Below are 13,903 nucleotides of genomic sequence, written 5' to 3' on the forward strand. Positions count from 1 at the left end.
CTAATTAAGCTAATTAGTATCCTAGTAGGATTCCAATTCCTTTCCATAAACTCTATAAATATAGGCCTAGGGTCACATATTTAACAGACGATTATTGAAGTATTCAAGGTAAGATTTTAAGCAAAAATCAGCCAAACACTTGCACCCAAATAGCCGAAAATCTAAGAACCTAAGGGCGATTCTAGTTGGTCAATCTTAAGGCGGATCCGGACGTGCTGTGGACTATCTACGGAGGGACGACACTTGGAGTCCTAAAGACTTGTTCTTGTTCGGTTCGGGCGCAGCTAGGGAGGGCACGCTACAAAGTGTATGCATCTAAATTATGCTATATGATTATGTGTAAATAATATGTTTCCTGGCATTATGGTTTTTCCGCATGATTTATGTTTATTCATATGTATCATAACCTAACAGTGGTATCACGAGCCTCTTATTATTTTCATAATCTAAATTGCATGAACATGGTTAAATTTTACAAATTTGCAAAGAATTAAAGGGGTGATTAATTTTCGTAATTAATTGCAAATTGCGTTTATTTAATTATATGTACGCAGTTTTTCGGCAGTTTCTTCGTTACTCATCCAAATCGAGTGATTTTTGTGTCAATTCCGCATGTAAAAGGCATTCTAAAATTTTGACAAAAACAATATTTTTTGGCCAAACCCAGAATTCCCAAATTCGAAGCCTAACTATAACTTTTCGGAGGTTTTAGTTTTTCGAACGCAAAAGTTTGTAAATTTAAGATGTTAAATTAAGTATTTGCGATTCTTGTTGATAAATCTTGAGTTTTTGATTGACCTACTGTATATGTTTAACAATTATGAATGCCTAGACTTTAATTATACAACCTAATTTGTAATTATGATTAATTTGTTGAAATTCGAATAATTTAGAATTGATTTGATTTTCATGATTAATTAATAATTTAATTAGGTATCAATGATTAAAATCCACCATAAAAATTGTTAATTTATGTTAAATTTTAATTTTTTTGACCTAAATTTGAATCCATGTTAATCGGAAATTAATTAATTAATAAATTTTCGATTTTTTTCCGTAAAATTATGAAATTAATATGATTTATTAATTTGTCATTAATTTTGGAAATAAAAGTTATAATTTTTATGCAATTCGCTCATAAAACTTGCACGCACAAAGCAATGGACGCTACGTGTTACCCTTAAGGGGTGTTGTATAGTGCGGGCATGCAACGACGAGCAAGGGAGCTCGTCGCCCATGCGGTACGATGCAACGAGCAAGAGCCATGGCACACGAGCACAAGGCAGCACGCTGCCCTGTGTTGAGTGCTGTGCGCATATGGGCGAGTGGGAAAGGGCGAAGGGCCAAGGCGTAAGCCATCGGACAGACACGTGTGGGCAGCAAGCGTGCTGCGCCACAGCGCGCGCTGCCACGCCCAGCAAGCAAGCAGACGCGAGGCAAGCATGCGCGATGAGCGAGCGGGCGCGCGCAGCGTGGCCTACACTGCTGCGTTTGCGTGTGGACTGGTTGCGTATTGCTACACGAACAGTCGAGGGGCGCTAAGCCTCGTGCACTCGACGGGGCTTGGGCGCAAGCCCAAGTGCTCGTCGTGTTACGATTGTCGCGTTTTAAATTTTAATTTGAGTTTTTCAGTTCAAGGAATTTTAATTAATTTTAAAATTAATAATTTAAATTGTTTTCTTGGATTTTAATTTGAATATTATAATTATTATAAATTTTAATTTATTCTAATTGTTTTACTAAAATTAAAAACCTTGAATTAATTTAAATTCGACTGAAAATAAGTTAAATAAGTGGATTCAATTATAAATTTATATGAGCTTTAAATTTTAATTAAATTTGTATGTTTCCTGTTAGACTAGAAATACATTTTTATGTTTAAAATTAGTAAAGCATATGAATTTATTGGTTTAAGTGGTAGCAATTTTAGTCATAAACTCTTGATTAGGTCTACAAATCCTTTAAGGTTAAACAACTTGATTAGAATTAATAAGGACTGAATAATTGGTAGATTATTGGTGCCCTTGATTAATTGATGCAAATATTTATGTGATGCATAACGTGTTTTACTAACCAGCTATGTGGGCCATTCATGATAATGAATGGGTGAATGGTATATATTGTATATGTACTGTTTTGCAGGTTATGAAGTGACTAGTATGGCCCAAATAGGATAGAAAATATGGTCTGCGTACCATTAATTTGAATGTAATTGGTCTAAAGCACCAAATTTGTTTTTCAATTAAAATATGGTGTGCGTACCACCAAATAGTTGTAATTAGTTTAATTATAGCTTATCCTATTTGAAGAAAATGGCGCCTCCCACAGAGATTTTCAAGACGGACTTTGAAGTTGAAGCTTCAAGATGAAGTCGGGCCATACTAGATCACATTTATCTTATGCATGCTTTAAGTTATTTATTGCTTTTAAATATGTCTTAAATATGCATGAGATCGAAGCTTGATTATGTTGCATGATTAAGGATTTTAGTTCACTTAAAATCTAACCAACATAGTAAGAGCCTTAAGTTCCAAACTTAAAAATTGAGTTAAAAGGTGCCATGCCAAAATAACACTTACTTGGATATCCTTTTTTCATCGATCTTAGTAATAGTTTTCCGCCATAGCGAGGTGTTACTTATCGATACTAAAGGGGTAAGGTACACAAATAATCGTGCGTACATGTTAGTTTTGGTGAAACTCAGCGATATAAGTAAGGAGTCCTTTTATGTCGTGGCAAAATCGATAGGTTTACCTAATAAGTTCTTAGACGTACCTATCAACCAAGAGTAGTTTCTAGACTATTAGCAAAAGGCTTTTGCTTACCTAAAAGATTTTAGAATTGAGTCTAAATACATAATGTGCTTAATTCTTCAATGGTTTTTAGGATCTTGGAATCATTTTATTCACACCTGCTGGAACACATAACTTGAATAAAATGCTTAATGAACATTGAATTATGCATGTATGCTAGAATTTAAGTTTATTAAGAGAAACTGTGAATGATTATTTATTTGTTTATTCTTTTCAATTGTAGTTTTAATTATGGCAAACAACAATTCATTCAACATTCGATCAATTCTCGAAAAGGAGAAGTTGAGCGGGAAAAACTTCCTTGACTGGCAAAGGAACTTACAAATAGTTCTTATGCAGGAAGAAAAAGAGTATGTCCTGGAAGAGGCGATGCCCGAAGCCGCAGGTGAAGGGTTCACTCAGGCATCCCTCAATCGTTGGATTGATGCCAACAAGGATGTGAAATGTCTAATGCTTGCAACCATGAGTGCAGATCTACAGAAAACGTTCATCAACTCAGATGCTTTCACGATCATCAGTGAGTTAAAGAACATGTTCCAAGATCTGGCTCGAGTCGAAAGATTCGAGACTCATAGGAAAATTCTTGAGACCAAGCTTAAGAAAGGCGAGCCCGTAAGTCCACATGTTCTCAAAATGATTGGACTCATTGAGAATATGAGTCGGCTGGATCAACAATTCTCTCAGGAAATGGCTGTAGACACCATCCTCCATTCTCTTCATAACGGGTATGATCAGTTCAAACTGAACTACAGTATGAATAGTCTGGACAAAACGCTCACTGAGCTTCACGGTATGCTGAAGACCGCTGAAAAGACGCTCAAAAGTGATAAGCAAGATGTGCTTATGGTGCGTGGGGGCAAGTTCAAGAAATCTGGAAAGTAGAGGAATGCTAAGAAAGGTGGCAACAAGGCCAGCCCAACTAAGAAAACTGGCGCCAAATCTGAAAAGAGGAAGGCCAGTCAACCCACTTCAGAATCCGAATGCTTCTACTGCAAGAAAAAGGGGCATTGAAAGAGAGATTGCTTGAAGCTAAAGAAAGATCAGAAGAACGGAACAGTAGTTCCATCTTCAGGTATTTTCGTTATAGACTGTACACTTGTTAATTCAACTTCTTGGGTATTAGATACAGGTTGTGGCTCACACTTATGTTCCAATTCACAGGGACTAAGAAGAAGTAGAAAGTTAAGCAAGAGTGAAGTCGACCTACGAGTGGGAAATGGAGCACGGATTGCTACATTAGCTGTAGGAACTTATTATTTGTCGTTGCCCTCTGGGCTAGTTTTGGAACTGGAAGAATGTTTCCATGTTCCAAGTCTTACTAAAAACATCATTTCTGTTTCTTGCTTAGATGCTAAAGGATTTTCCTTTTTAATAAAAGACAATAGTTGTTCGTTTTATTTTAAAGAGATGTTTTATGGATCTGCTAGATTAGTCAATGGACTTTATTTATTAGATCACGACAAACAAGTTTATAACATAAATACCAAAAAGTCCAAAAAGGATGATTCAGATCCCACCTATCTGTGGCATTGTCGATTAGGCCATATTAACTTGAAACGCGTGGAAAGACTTCAAAAGGAAGGAATTCTAGAACCATTTGACGTAGAGGATTATGGTAAGTGCGAATCATGTTTACTTGGCAAAATGACAAAGCAACCTTTCTCTAAAGTTGGAGAAAGAGCAACTGAACTATTGGGTTTAATCCATACAGATGTATGTGGACCAATGAGTACAAATGCTAGGGGTGGTTTCAGCTACTTTATCACTTTCACTGATGACTTCAGTAGATAGGGTTTTATTTCCGTTCTCCTTCACCCTCCTTTGTTTATCGCAAATTTTAATTTTTAACTGAAAAATGGCTAAGCGTTTGACGCCATTGTTGAACAGAGTTTTGGTGGAGAAGATTGTTCCTCCTGCAAAGACTCACGCCGGCATTTTACTCCCCGAGACCAGCAACAAGGTATACTTCCTTACAATTTTATTCATTTTGGCTTTTGTCATTTGTTTTCTGCTTTATCTGTCTAATTCATGTGGGAAAATTGTTGTTTTTTTATCCAATAAATTGGTTTTCTTCTTGATTTTTGAAATAGGTATTACGTAAGTTGGTAGATTTCTTCCCATTTTCTAAAATGTACTTCAGAAATGCGAATAAGATGAATGGGTTTATCTTATTTTAGTTGAAAAGTGTACTACATTAGTGGGGCTTATCCCTCTAGTTAACTATTTAGTTGATTAGATCATCTGTTGATTTTATTGTCAGTGATGCCTGTTAATTATCTGATTTAATGTGAAAATTTTCGGATTATCACGGTGAATAATCATATAATTGTTCTTCATTGGTTGATTAAGGATTATTTCCAAGTTTGTGCTGTCTGTAAAGTGTGTCAACTCTGATTGTGATACTTTTTCTTGAGGGGGGGTGTCAGTTGTTGTTCCTCCTGTAAAGGGTTGTTGCTGAAATTTGTTAATTGAATTGGGTATTCAGCTTAATTCTGGAAAAGTTCTTGCTGTTGGACCTGGCCTTCGCGACAAGTCTGTGAATCATGTTCCTGTTGCTGTCAAAGAAGGGGATAATGTACTCCTGCGTGAATATGAAGGAACTACAGTGAAGCATGGTGAAAAAGAGTAAGTTTATTGTCCTCCATAATTCTTTTTTGCTAAGAATCTACGATTAGTTGAGTGCTTTATCCCTAGATTCTTTAACAACTTTGTTGGGAGCTTGCATACTTATAGTTTAGTTGGGAGCTTAACATTTATCTTGACTTCACAAACTTGCATACCAAACTTGCATACCTATAGTTTAGTTGGGAGCTTAATATTTATCTTGATTTTAAGCGCCAAAAGTTAGATTTCGTTTAACAACATTCCTGGTGATAATTTACTTCAGACTATTCTCAGAGAATTGACACAATTCTATATGATATATACAAGTTTTAATTTAGAAAATTTTCTCTTTGGATGTCTTCTTTTAGATTCTTGTGAAGTTAATAATCTGCTAGACGTGCCATGTCCCTACATACAAATTAAAGGGGTTGATAAGGATGTTGTAGTGACTTACTTTTACCATCCTTAACTTGGGTGGAATATAAAATATAAGGCTGGTTGATAATATAAAAGGGAAGATATGAACAATTCTCGAAGTATTTACCATCCTTAACTTGGGTGGAATATAAAATTTAAGGCTCGTTTGATCGTTATATGTCATATTTTGACTAAAATAGCCATTTTCGCTCCCAACTCTCCAATAATGAACCAAAATAGGAATATTGAACCTTTTGAATGTTTAATACACTTAGTATTAGGTTTCCAATCCTCATTCTCATCTACTTTGGTCAATTTATGCACATTTGAGGCTCGTTCGATCGTTATGTGTCATATTTTGACTAAAATAGCCGTTTTCGCTCCCAACTCTCAACTAATGAACCAAAATAGGAATTCTTAACCCTTCACATGTTTAAAATACTTATTATTATGTTTCCACTCCTCATTCTCATCTACTTTGGTCAATTTATGCACATTTAAGGCTCGTCCGATCCTTACATGTCATATTTTGACTAAAATTGCCGTTTTCGCTCCCAACTCTCAACTAATGAACCAAAATAGGAATTCTTAACCCTTTACATGTTTAAAATACTTAGTATTAGGTTTCCAATATTTATTCTCATCTACTTTGGTTTCCAATCCTTATTCTCATCTACTTTGGTTCTTTTGTTGATATTTGGGATCGAAAATGCCATTTTGGCCATATATGACCTATATCGAGCCAAATGAGCCTTAGATGTGCATAAAGAACTTGAAATGAGTTTAATCAATATATACCTAATCATATAAATCATGAAAAACGTTTAGAATATGGAAATAGGTTCGTTTGTTGGTAGTTGGGATCGAAAATGCCATTTTTGGCCATAAATGACCTATATCGACCCAAATGACCCATAGGCGTGAATAACGAACTTGAAATGAGTTTCATAAACATATAAATAATCATATGAATCATGAAAAACGTTTAGAATATGGAAATAGGTTCGTTTGTTGGTAGTTGGGATCGAAAATGCCATTTTTGGCCATAAATGGCCTATATCGACCCAAATGACCCTTAGGCTTGCATAACGAACTTGAAATGAGTTTCATAAACATATAACTAAACATATGAATCATGAAAAAGGTTTAGAATATGGAAATAGGTTCGTTTGTTGGTAGTTGGGATCGAAAATGTCATTTTTGGCCATAAATGACCTATATCCACCCAAATGACCCATAGGCGTGCATAACGAACTTAAAATGAGTTTTATAAACATATAATTAAACATATGAATCATGAAAAACATTTAGAATATGGAAATAGATTCGTTTGTTGGTAGTTGGGATCGAAAATGCCATTTTTGGCCATAAATGACCTATATCGACCCAAATGACCCATAAGCGTGCATAACGAACTTAAAATGAGTCTTATAAACATATATATAATCATATGAATCACGAAAAACATTTAGAATATGGAAATAGGTTCGTTTGTTGGTAGTTGGGATTGAAAATGCCATTTTTGGCCATAAATGACCTATATCGATCCAAATGACCCATAGGCGTGAATAACGAACTTGAAATGAGTTTCATAAACATATAACTAATCATATGAATCATGAAAAACGTTTAGAATATGGAAATAGGTTCGGTTGTTGGTAGTTGGGATCGAAAATGCCATTTTTGGCCATAAATGGCCTATATCGACCCAAATGACCCTTAGGCTTGCATAACAAACTTGAAATGAGTTTCATAAACATATAACTAATCATATGAATCATGAAAAAGGGTTAGAATTTGGAAATAGGTTTGTTTGTTGGTAGTTGGTTTCGAAAATGACATTTTTTGCCATAAATGCCTATATCGACCCAAATGACCCTTAGGCTTGCATAACGAACTTGAAATGAGTTTCATAAACATATAACTAATCATATGAATCATGAAAAAGGGTTAGAATATGGAAATAGTTCGTTTGTTGGTAGTTGGGATCGAAAATGCCATTTTTGGCCATAAATGACCTATATCGACCCAAATGACCCATAAGCGTGTATAACGAATTTGAAATGAGTCTTATAAATATATAACTAATCATATAAATCATGGAAAAGATTTAAAAAGTGTACTTAGGTTCATTTTTTGATATTTGGGATCGAAAATGTCATTTTTGGCCAAATATGATCTATATCGAGCTAAGTGAGCCTTAGATGTGCATAAAGAACTTGAAATGAATCTTAGTACACTCAGAAAGTTGTTTTCGCGACCAATATAATTTCTGTTTTCGCATATGAAACTTAATTTAATTTATTGGTTTGCATGTACGTTGTTCTTTTAAAGGTTTTCACAACTCCAAGGGAGGGGCCCTTCACCAAAGAGGAGTTGGATGAAGTTCGAGACAAGTGGGCTACTTACTTCAACGATTGTGAATTACCCTCAGTGTAATAATTAGAGCAGGCTTGTAGTTATTCGTGACTCTTACATTATTTTGTTATTTATCGATTTAATTAATTACATTTGAATTAATTCGGAAATATTATTGGAAATTTGAAATTTATCATTTTTGAGGTGAAACAGTATTCTATAAATTATAATGCAGAATTTTATATTGCGAAATATCAGGAATTATATTGCAGTTTTTTTTTTTTTTTAAAAAAAAAAACTCAAAAGTTGCCCTTGTTTGCAACAAGAGCAACTTATGTGAAGCTTATAAGTTGCCCTTGTATGCGATAAGGGCAACTTATAAGTTTCACATAAGTTGCCCTTGTTGCATACAAGGGCAACTTATAAGATTATAAGTTGCCCTTGTTAAGGGCAACCTTTGATAATTTCACAAAAGTGACCCCCCCATATGTTGCCCTTGCAATTGGCAACCTATAAGCCTATTTTAAGGGCAACTTATGATGTTTTTTCCTCTAGTGACATGTTAAAATATACTTAGATCTCATACAATAGAATTTTAGAACATGGGAAGAAAACACTGGAACATACATAAGAAGTCTTTAGAACATGTTAAGAAATCCTAAAACACAAAACAAGAAGTATTTAGAATATGTTAGTGAAGGTTTGAAACACATACATTATATGATTAAAACATACTACACTAACCATTATACTTATATTTCTCTAATGTTCTCACCTTTCCAGTTAATGTTACAATTATGTATGCTTATGTTCTAAGTTTTCAATATTCTTTATAGTTATGTTTCTCTAATGTTCTAAAATTTCCAATTAATGTTCGAATTATGTATGCTTGTGTTTTAAGTTTTCCCTATTCTTTATACTTATGTTTGCAAAACTTTCCAATATATGTTCTAATTAATTATGCTTATGTTTTAAATTTGATCATCTTAGAAACTAAAATAGAAATATATGTCATAACTAGAAAATTTGATGGGCTAAAATTAAATATTAAATACTATATTAATATATTGTTTACAACATTGTAGGAGTTTTTGGAGAAATTTAGTACATTGGCAAAGACGCTTGCTTCCAATGTCAGCGAGATGTACAACATGCTAGACAAAGCGCATGGAATGTTTAAAGAGGCAAATACAAAAAAAAAAATGCACAGCCTAGTTGAGAACATTTGGAACAAGTACACCTCTAAGAAACAAAAGCTGAGCCAAAACAAAGATGAAGAAGAGCAGAAAAACAAAACCCCATCCATTCTAAGCCAGGATCAACATCTGTTTGACGAGCCTGGATTCATTGAGGAGTTGGATAACTTAATGGCAAATGCATGGAATATGTATTATGAGAAAAATCTAACCAAGAGAAGATACAAACCACTCCTAGAGATGCAGAGATACAAGAAGTACTGTAGAATCCAGAGGCCTTCATTACTCCAAGGCTAGACATACCAACTCAAGGGTTCAGAATAAGAAGCCCAACACCTGATCCTGAAATTCCTTCTGAGCCTGAAATTAACAAGCTTGCCACTAAAAATGCATTAACCGAAACTCCAGAAGCCACTAGGATCGAAATTGAAAAATACACAAGCTTCAACTTACTATCTCCCTCGCCAATCATTCAAGAGCAAACAATTGAAAATCCAGATCATAACATTGTTACCCCAGCTTCATCGAAACAGTGTGAAAATGAATTAGCTTATGGAAGTTTGATGAAAATGGCAGATGCAACAGCTCTGGAAAGCGAGAAAGTGGCTTGAACTAGGGATGGCAGTGGGTAATTGACTTGACCCGGATCCGTGGATCTAGATCCGTTTTCAGCAGATCTGGATCCTCGATTTTTGGACCCGACGAATCCGGGTAGGATCTAGATCCTTGGTTTTAAAAACGGATTTGGATCGGGTCCTAATTCATTACCCGGATCCGGATCCGTTTACCCGTTTTTATAAAAAAAAGTTAAAATATAAAAATAAAGACTTAAGAGTTGTAGCATTATTGAAGTTTGTTGAACTTTTAATATTATTTATGTTGGATTTGTTAAATATGATTTTAGTGAATGCTTGTATGGAAAAATAGCGTTGTTATTGAAGTTTTATTAAACTATGTTTTAACGTTAAAATAAAAATTAGGGTCGTTTGATGAAAAAATAAGTTAGGATCCGTTTGTGATCCGTTTTGGACCCAAATCTGTAGGATCTGGATCTGGATCCTCAATTTTATTACCCAGCGGATCCGGGTAGGATCTGAATCCTTGCCTAAAAAACGGATCTAGATCTGGATCCTAGAGGATCCGGTCCGGATCCTAACTGTTGTCACCCCTAGCTGGAACTGGAGATGCAAAACAGAAGGGCAAGGAAGAGAAAATGGGGTGAAGTATTAGAATTAATGGGTTTTGGGTAGGATTTTTTGGGAAAAAATTATGTATTTTGAAACAATATATTTATAAAATATATTTTAAAGACTTTTAAGTAACACAATTTTGAAAGTTGAAAATCAGAGTAAATATGTTTTTTTGGAACATGAAACAGAATGTTTGGAACATGTTGCTTGGAAATTGGAACATAACTTGGTTTAATAAAACTGTCTTTTTATAATAAATGAATACTATTGTGTTAAACAGGAACAAAGAAAATATCATTGAAACCAAAGTAGGAAGGGAAAGAAGGAATGTTGATAAAGTCCCATTGAACTTAAGGTCCCCTTTCATGATTGAGAATGAAAGCAAATTCAAGAATGTGGAAGAAAGTTATAGCTAGGAGGGTGGCAGAGTATGCTTTTGCCGAAGGAGATCCAACGTAAGTTTTAAACTACCTTTCTTTTTACGTAATTTGAATATAGTATTGTAAACATTTAATCTATTTGTTATAATAATTGATAACAACTATCATATATAGGGAAACCATGTATCAGGACAAACACAATCAAAAGAGAGGATATACTAACTCTTGCGGGTAAGGAACATGTGGTAAACAACATTGTTGATGCGTATTCAGTAGCGGATCCAGACATTCGAGATAGCGGGGTCACTATTTAAAAATTGATGAAACTTTCACTAAAATTATGTTTTTTTTAAAAAAAAATTTAAAATTTTAACTATAAAAAAAGAAAAAAATAATAATTCAAGTGGGGTCAAGGATCCCTCAAAGAGGCCCGTGGCTCCGCCACTGTGCGTATTCATACATCCCGAACATCGAAAACAGAAGAAGGAGTGTATAGAAAACAAACAGATTCTTTTTCTCCACACAAATTTACGTAAGTGTATTTATTTTACATTTAATTAATGTTGTAATGATACCTTATCACCAATGTAATCTAACACTGAACTTCATTTTTCAGCTTATACTATGCTCGAACAAATATTTCAATGCAAAGGATACGCAAGAAAAGAGGATGCAATTTCTGTTTACAAGGATGAAAAGAGAGATGGAACATGCTGGAGTAGACAGTTTCAAATATATCCAACTGGTAAGATATGTATGAAGGAAATAATGCCCTTGGTCCAAGTATGCATTCTATGTTAAGTCTAATAAATGCGGTTCAGTATTAATTAACAAGTTAATAATTCAGTGAGATCAAGTGAGCTGAATGCCTAGCTAGAGGCCGCTTCAGTTCAAGTGGAATTAATGATATTAATCCACAGCTTACTCTTGACTGAACCCGTAGGGTCACACAAATAGTACGTAAACGGATCAAGTATTTAATGGCATTAAATACTCCATCTATGAATATTCGGAACCGACGGATCTTGGTTTCAGTGGGAGCTAAGATCGTCACAGGCAAGAAATGAATACTCCGGAAACGATGATATTGCCGGAAACGGAAATATGGATCGTATCGGAAATATGAATATTATCCAAGTCGTAGATGTTGCCGGAAACGGAAACATGGTACGTATCGGAAAATATTATTGGAAATGGAAATATTACCAGAATCGGAAATATTGCCGGAAACGGAAATATTGTCAGAATCGGAAATATTACCGGAATCGGAAAATAATTCCGGAAACGGAAATATTAAATATTTGTTCGAAACGGAAATTAATTCCGGAATCGGAAATATTAAATATTGTTCGTATCGGAAATAAATTCCGGAACTGGAAATTTAATCGAAAGCGTATCGTACGAATTAGCATCGGACGAGGCCTGCCGGACGAAGGCCCAGCACGAAGCCGGGCCATCGCCCAGCAAGCACGCGCGCAGCCAAGGCAGCGCCCAGGCCTACCGCAAGGCAGGCCCAGCGCGCGCCAAGGCCACGGATGCGTGGGCCGCGCTGCGTGGGCTGCTGCTCGCACGCGCATGGGCAGCCCTTGTGGCTGCCGTGTGTGTGTGAGTTTGTGCTCATGCGTGATTCCTAAATCTACAAGAGTCAGTGTATGATTAAATTTCTATTCCTAATTGGATAAATTAATTAAATAGAATTCATGTAGGATTCTAATTTCAATTAATTCGTATCCTACTAGGATTACGATTCCTTTTCCATAACTCTATAAATAAAGGCCTAGGGGTCATTATTTATACAACAAGTTTTTAAGTATTCAAAACTAAGATTTTTAAGCAGAAAAATCAGCCAATATTCTTGCCTACCTAACCGAAAATATTAGAACCTTAAGGGCGATTCTAGTTGGTCAATCTTAAGGCGGATCCGGACGTGCTGTGGACTATCTACGGAGGGACGACACTTGGAGTCCTAAAGACTTGTTCTTGTTCGGTTCGGGCGCAGCTAGGGAAGGCACGCAACAAAGAGTATGCATCTAAACTATGCTAAATGATTATGTGTAAATAATATGTTTCCTGGCTTTATGGTTTTTCCGCATGATTTATGAACTGTCATATGAATCATAACCTTACAGTGGTATCACGAGCCCCTTATTATTTTCATAATCTAAATTGCATGAACATGGTTAAATATTACAAATTTGCAAGAATTAAAAGGGGTGATTAATTTTCGTAATTGTTAATTAATTGCAAATTGCGTTTATTTAATTATACGTACGCAGTTTTTCGGCAGTTTCTTCGTTACTCATCCGAATTGAGTGATTTTTGTGTCAATTCCGCATGTAAAAGGCATTCTAAAATTTTGACAAAAATAGTATTTTTCTGCCGAACCCAGAATTCTCAAATTCGAAGCCTAACTATGACTTTTCGAAGGTTTTAGTTATTCGAATGCAAAATTTCGTAAATTTAAGATGTTAAATTAAATATTTGCGATTCTTGTTGATAAATCTTGAATTTTTGATTGACCTACTGCATATGTTTAACAAGTTTGAATGCCTAGTCTTGTTAATTATGCAATCTAATTTGTAATTATGATTAATTTGTTGAAAATTAGAATAATTTAGAATTAATTTGATTTTCATAATTAATTGTAATTTAATTAGAAACCTATGATTAAAAACCACCATAAAAATTGTAAATTTACGATAAATTTTAAATTTTTATGACCTAGACTTGAATCCATAACAATCGGAAATCAATTGGATAATAAATTTTCGATTTTTTCGCCCTAAAATTATGAAATTAATATTATTTATTAATTTGTCATTAATTTTAAATATAAATTTTAAATTTTTATGCGATTCGTTCATAAAACTTGCACGCACGAAGCAATGGACGCTTCGTGTTACCCTTAAGGGGTGTTGTATAATGCGGGCATGCGACGACGAGCA

General features: G+C 34.8%; 1 protein-coding gene across 2 annotated transcripts; it reads left to right on the forward strand.

Annotated features, from left to right (window-relative positions):
- The first annotated feature begins 4,612 nt into the window (after window positions 1–4,612).
- Window positions 4,613–8,449, forward strand: LOC110790412 (10 kDa chaperonin, mitochondrial-like). 2 transcript variants are annotated; one of them, XM_056838348.1, is made up of 3 exons: window positions 4,613–4,773; window positions 5,299–5,438; window positions 8,169–8,449. In XM_056838348.1, exons 1-3 carry the CDS (start codon window positions 4,669–4,671, stop codon window positions 8,278–8,280), a joined length of 357 nt encoding a protein of 118 aa, XP_056694326.1. In that variant the 5' UTR covers window positions 4,613–4,668; the 3' UTR covers window positions 8,281–8,449. The 2 variants fall into 2 exon arrangements, with proteins under 2 accessions (XP_056694326.1, XP_021850884.2); XM_021995192.2 differs by lacking the exon at window positions 8,169–8,449 and having other exon boundaries at window positions 5,299–5,442.
- Window positions 8,450–13,903: the final 5,454 nt, after the last annotated feature.

The sequence above is a fragment of the Spinacia oleracea genome, chromosome 3 (genome assembly GCF_020520425.1).
Source record: "Spinacia oleracea cultivar Varoflay chromosome 3, BTI_SOV_V1, whole genome shotgun sequence".
Taxonomy (NCBI): domain Eukaryota; kingdom Viridiplantae; phylum Streptophyta; class Magnoliopsida; order Caryophyllales; family Amaranthaceae; genus Spinacia; species Spinacia oleracea.